We start from the raw sequence: 6,831 nt of genomic DNA on the forward strand, positions 1-6,831 counted from the left end.
CGTCACCTTATCTCTTTACATAAAGTCTTAAATATATATTTCTTTATTTTTCTTGAAGTACCCCAGCTTTTTTTGTTCTCAAGAACATTTCTCATTTTATCTAGATGTGAATCTTGCTGTGATTTCCCATACTGTACAAATCTCTCAAATTCATAAGTAATAAATGTCTTAAGGTCTATGCTCTTATCTTGATTGATTTGTCTTTAATATACTTGTTTATATCTTTTTTTCTTTCACTTTCATTTTTCAATGCAGTTTCTTTGTTATGAAACCCTAAAATCAATATAAAATTTAACTTTTGAATTGATAAGCTTTTCATGAAAATATCATTATAATCAGCCATAAGATAAAGATAAGATTAAAAGACTTCTTTATGAATTTCTTCTTTATTTCTTTTGATTATTATGGTGCAAGCCATGTTGAAAAGATCGTATTTACAAATTGAACACACATGAACTTATGAAAGCTTGTTTTCCCCACCGAATAAAAAATGAAAAAGGTATTGCGAGTGACTTTTGACATCAGAGTTGTAATATATATATATATATCAAAATTGCACTTAAATCTCGCAATTCTGACTTCATAACTTGCAATAGAGAGTTTCTATCTCGCATTTCTGAGGGAAAAAAGTCAGAATTGTGAGATCAAAAGTTGTAATTATCTTTTAAATTGTTTTATTCTGTGGCGAAAACAAGTTCACATGAACGAACTAAGCTCTGTCTTTTCTTTAGTCGATCTTCAGGAGTTGGTGTGTGTCGGTGAGAAACATGCCGGAATAATAACGTTACCACAATATTTATTGGTATTTAGCAGTGACATTATCAGGCTTTTTATTTACAACTAAATAAGCTTTAGATTTCCTACACAAAATCAATGTAATATAACAATGTAATAATACGTTTATAGTGGCTTCATAAATCAATAAAAAGCAAAACACTTTGTACTTCATTTTCTAGAAGTAGAGTTTAAAACCTTGTAAGTTTGAGTAGTTAATTAAGTGATGGTACACGTACCGCCATCTTGCTTCGACGAAATCCCTCATGTCGTAAACTCGACTCGAAAACACGAGCTTCCGAGTTCGGAATTTGAGATTCACCTGAAGATTCAGAGTTTCCCTGTTTAATCTGAACTTTTACTCTGAAAGCTTTACTGAGAACAGTTTTCTCAAACGTTAGTCTTGAGGGAAGAGCGAGACAGAATCAATTGTTAAGTCAAATAAAACTGGAACATTCTGGAATATTAATATTCATGAATTCACACAGGTTCATGTTTCTAGCCTTGAGCAAATGAAACGAATTAGATTTCATTCCTTTCCTTTGTATTAAAACCTTGCTGTAACTCTGGTCCTCTAACCAACATGTATGAAGTTTTGATTATTGTTCTGCACACACACGCGCACGCGCGCGCGCACATGTAAACAGCGGTCTGTGATTCAGTGTCGCCGAGTCCCTCATCTCATTCTCTATCACACGCTTTTCGCGTAAATCTGACAGGGTTTCCCTCGTGAAAGCGGAAAAACAACCGCGATTCGGCTTTTAACGGCGTTTTCTGACAGATCGCGCCTCACTGGAACTATGAGATTCATCTGTCCCCGGGAGAAAGAGCGGCGGCTGCCCGGCTCAGGCGAGCCCTCCCGGGTGTGAGAGTGAAATCGAGGCCGCTGTCGCTGAGGCCTAGTGCGGCCGGTTTAATGTTCCGCTCGACAATACAGGACAGCGCTCCGGTAATGCTGTAAAAACTCCTAAAACATTAAACACTGGGAAATTAGCACCATTTATAGCTGGTTGATGGACTTTAAACGAGTTTCAGACGATTTGTTGATTTGTAGAAATTCATGGAAATGCACGAGTTTTAATTATTATTAGTTATTAGAACATGATTTATGCAGTACTTGCATCAAGAACTAATTTAACTGGAAGTATAGTAGTTTTTCTTTAAGCAGTATGTCCACATTCTCCTTATTTTAAGAAGTTTATTTATTTTCAATCAAAATACATGTCTAATCAACTGAATAATAAAACTTCTACAATTAGCTATTTTGTTAATATTTATTTAAAGTAATTTTATGTCAGTGCCAAATGAAACATTTTCTGCATTATTTCCCCAAATCTATGTATTTTTTCTGGATTTTCTTTTAGTAATGATTTAATTACTTTTTAATAATCTAAAAGCTTGTCTTAGTGACTGAATTAATAACATTTCAATTTAATATTTATCAACAGGGCAAATCCAGTTACTTCTTTCCCACAAATTCTGTTTTTCATTTTGATCTTTTTCTGGGTTCCGTGTTTCAACGGTTTAATGTCTGTCTCCACACAGTCTCCGTCAGGAACAGCGATGGCTTCTTCATGTGATGCCAGGTTGACAGTGATTGACAGATGATGCTGGAGGCACCTGTGCAGGTGAGCATCACGGCAGGAGAATGAAGCTTCATTCGGACCCGAGCGAGAGCGCACACACGTGTGAGGACATGAACCCGAACCACCGCTTGACCTTGACCTCCTGCGCGCTGGAGGGGGCGGAGCTCCTGTGCAACGGGTCGTCTGACCAATCAGGGCTTGAGAGTTTCTCGTCACACTGTGATAAAAGTGACCCGGTGACCTCTGAAGACGACAGCAGGTCCAGTACGGTGGAAAACGGAGACGATCTTACGCCAGAGATCCAGCAGGCCTACAGAATATTTCAAAGCTTTCTTTCAGAGAAGCACAAATCCATAACGGGCCCGTTCTGGCACCCCGGACCCCAGAGCCCTGATGCGGACATGAGCTTCAGAAACATGCATGATAAATTTATAAATCGCGAGTATGAATCCATCACGGCGTTCGTGGGCGATTTCAGACTGATGTTAGAGAACTGTTATCGCGCTCACGGAGTCGATCACTGGATCTCTAAACAGGCCCAGAAACTGGAGATTATTCTAGAGCAAAAGTTGACCCTGTTGTCCAGGTAATAATAACCAGTGGAGATTCATTCATGTGACACAAGAACCCATTATGTTTAAGTTCACTGCCGCTTTCTTAGAATGTAGTTTAACAGAATTATGGATTAGTTACCAATTTACATTTAAATTAATTCTGGATGCAACAATGTACATAAGAATGAATATAACAATTTCTTACGCTTTTACTTTAGAATCTCTACATAAGAATGTTACAGTAAGATGTTATTTAAGACAGTAAATGTTATTTAATGTCAAGCCATTAAAGTGTTCCCTGATCTAGTTGACAGTATTTACGTTGGCAAAGAATCACAAAAACAATCAAAACGAGAACATGGAAGTGGAGCGTACATCTAACCAAGTGCTTCAATATTAACTCAATATTACAAATATTTCTAGTCATTATAAATGAATCGCGTAGAGCACGAGCGTCACTCTCTTATCCTGTTCAGAGTCTTATTTTATGAGTCTGTTCAAACAGTTCCTTCTGGACTGAAGTATTCATTACTCATTCTATATGCATTCAATTATTACGTTTTTAGCTAACTGTGTTTTGTTTATATGTACATTTCTGAAATGCATAACTTGGACAGTTTCCTCTGATAACAGAACACTCTAAACTGTAATATGGACTCTGTCTGTAAAGCTGCTTTGGAATGATGTGTATTGTGAAAAGCGCTTTACAAATAAACGTGAATTGAAGCTTTGAGATTCACTCGTGTCTTCTTTCCCACACCAGGACGTTGCGGGAGAAAACCACGCTAGCGGTGACCTCCAGGGGTCGCTTCGGCACCGAGGATGAGAAGGCACCGGTCGGCACGTCGTCCAGGCGGCGTTTGGTGCCACGAAACCTGGCGGCCATTACAGTGGGCGGCAGCGAGTCCATCATGGTGCAGGCGCTGAGACTGGAGGAGCTGCAGAGAGCCAAAGACCAGAAGAGGTGAACACACACATCCTGAGGAAAACACCTTTATTTGAACATATAGATCCATAGGAATCACTTTCATTTGAACATATAGATCCATAAGAATCACTTTTATTTGAGCATATAGATCCATAGGGAATCACTTTCATTTGAACATATAGATCCATAGGAAAACACTTTTATTTGAACATATAGATCCATAGGAAAACACTTATTTGAACATATAGATCCATAGGGAATCACTTTTATTTGAACATATAGATCCATAGGGAATCACTTTTATTTGAACATATAGATCCATAGGGAATCACTTATTTGAACATATAGATCCATAGGGAATCACTTTTATTTGAACATATAGATCCATAGGGAATCACTTTTATTTGAACATATAGATCCATAGGGAATCACTTTTATTTGAACACATAGATCCATAGGGAATCACTTTTATTTGAACATATAGATCCATAGGAATCACTTTCATTTTAACATATAGATCCATAGGGAATCACTTATTTTAACATATAGATCCATAGGGAATCACTTTTATTTGAACATATAGATCCATAGGGAATCACTTTTATTTGAACACATAGATCCATAGGGAATCACTTTTATTTGAACACATAGATCCATAGGGAATCACTTTTATTTGAACATATAGATCCATAGGAATCACTTTCATTTTAACATATAGATCCATAGGGAATCACTTATTTGAACATATAGATCCATAGGAATCACTTTTATTTGAACATATAGATCCATAGGGTATCACTTTCATTTGAACATATAGATCCATAGGGAATCACTTTCATTTGAACATATAGACCCATAGGGAATCACTTTCATTTGAACATATAGACCCATAGGGAATCACTTTCATTTGAACATATAGACCCATAGGGAATCACTTTTATCTGAACATATAGATCCATAGGGAATCACTTATTTGAACATATAGATCCATAGGGAATCACTTTTATTTGAACATATAGATCCATAGGGAATCACTTTCATTTGAACATATAGACCCATAGGGAATCACTTTCATTTGAACATATAGATCCATAGGGAATCACTTTTATTTGAACATATAGATCCATAGGGAATCACTTTCATTTGAACATATAGACCCAATATATATATATTGGAACATATATAGATCCATAGGGAATCACTTTCATTTGAACATATAGACCCAATATATATATATATTGGAACATATATAGATCCATAGGGAATCACTTTTCATTTGAATATATAGATCCATAGATTTTAAAGTTTTGTTTTTTTTAAACGCGATACCTGGGTGAATAAATTTTTCCTCCCAGCCCTAGTAACTTTGGTATTATATTTCAGTCATAATTTCTTGAAGTTAAGCCATTCTTCTATTTCGTCATTTCGCACAGAACTCCTAAATCTCTTACCGTAACCGTTGACCTTTGACCTCTAGGCAGCGTGAGCTGGAGCGTAAAGGAGCAGAGGAGGCGTCGGTGAAGGATCTGGAAGATTGGGAGAGTTCATTGCTCGCGCTGGCGGAACCGTGGGCCGTTCGGACCATGTGGGAGCTTCCCGCCATCGGACACTTCTTGTGTCTGGCTCAGAAAGCGCTCAACCTCCCCGAGATCGTCTTCTACGAGCTGGAGCGCTGCTTGCTAATGCCGCGCTGTAGCTCGTTCCTAGCTAAGGTCATGACCTCTCTGCTCCTTCACCCGAATAAAAGAGCGAACGCCCACCGCCGCCCGCCGTTGCCGTATAGGAAGTGGGAGGCGGAGCTACGACGGCGAGTTCAGGACTGGTACCGTTCGCTCGCGAGAGCCGAGGACCAAACGGCTCGTGCCGAACTCCTAGGACTTTCCCATCAGTTCTTCTGGACGCTAGGAGACGCGAGTCCGCTAGAGGAGACGCCGTTCCACATGCTCACGTTTAAACAGCGCGTGTGGCTCCTCAAGGGCCTGTGCGATCACGTGTACGAGACGCAGAAGGACGTTCAGGTCGCGGTTCTCGCGCAGCCGATCCACGAGTGCCGCGAGTCCATCCTGGGCTACGACGCGCAGGAGAACGCGTACATACACTTCCCTCACTTCTGCGGCGCCGACCTGAGGATCTACCGCCAGAGTCCGTGTGTCGCGATGGAGTTCCCTCTTCCGCTGTTACACGTCAAGAGATCGCAGGAGCAACCGGAGGGGTCAGAGGTCAAGCTGGAAACGCGTGAGTTTTATTGTTGCTATTGTTCGTTTAGTTTTTACTTGTTTATTATTATTATTATTATTGTAACGTTTATTATCGATTATAAACGATTATTATCGAGATTAAAAATCTCTTTTGCAAGAGCGTCCTGGCCAAGATTATCAGCACACAACTCCAATCAAATTCATCCAATTTATTTTATTATTCATCCGTTTATTAGGGGCCAAGCACCTATTGTATCCGTTGGCGTTCTTATTAGGGATGGGCTTTTTTTTATTTTTATATTGTATTCGAATTTGGGCTCATAAAAATGTAATATTCGAATATGGTTTATTTAAATGACGTTTAACGAGAAAGACGCTATTTTTTTTTATTGTTCGTTTTGTTTTTAATTAATTATCGAAACCATTTGTTAGGGGCCAAGCACCTATTGTATCCGTTGGCGTTCTTATTGGGGATGGGCATTGAAAATATTGTATGTTAATATTTGGGCTCATAAAAATCTAATATTCGTTTCTTTAAATTATCGTATCGCCAAAGTTGATACGTCAAATTGTTTTCCAATAATGCGCAAATACATTTTATGTAGGGTTTACAAAAAAAGACGTTCGGCTGTATCTCCGCAACACTGTACAACACTCCGCAATGTATTTCTAGGTTGTAAACCCTTTCTGCTTAAAATATTTTTTTCTTTATTAACTGATTTTTGCAGTTGGTCTGCTGCTAGCTTCATGTTTGATTCTGTTGTGCTTGTCCCCGATAATTCCTGCTTGCA

General features: G+C 38.7%; 1 protein-coding gene across 2 annotated transcripts in view; it reads left to right on the plus strand.

Moving 5' to 3' along the window:
* Positions 1–1,354: 1,354 nt before the first annotated feature.
* Positions 1,355–6,831, plus strand: part of brd10 (bromodomain containing 10) — a 14,372-nt gene continuing 8,895 nt past the window's right edge. The window contains exons 1-4 of one of the 2 annotated variants that reach the window (XM_079587091.1): positions 1,355–1,723; positions 2,320–2,946; positions 3,678–3,878; positions 5,320–6,077. In XM_079587091.1, coding sequence (XP_079443217.1) covers positions 2,423–2,946; positions 3,678–3,878; positions 5,320–6,077 — 1,483 coding nt within the window. In that variant the 5' untranslated portion in view covers positions 1,355–1,723; positions 2,320–2,422. The remainder of the gene's footprint in view (positions 1,724–2,319; positions 2,947–3,677; positions 3,879–5,319; positions 6,078–6,831) is intronic. The other variant, XM_079587092.1, reaches the window with a different exon arrangement.

This window comes from Phoxinus phoxinus, assembly GCF_949152265.1.
Source record: "Phoxinus phoxinus genome assembly, chromosome: 17".
Lineage (NCBI taxonomy): Eukaryota > Metazoa > Chordata > Actinopteri > Cypriniformes > Leuciscidae > Phoxinus > Phoxinus phoxinus.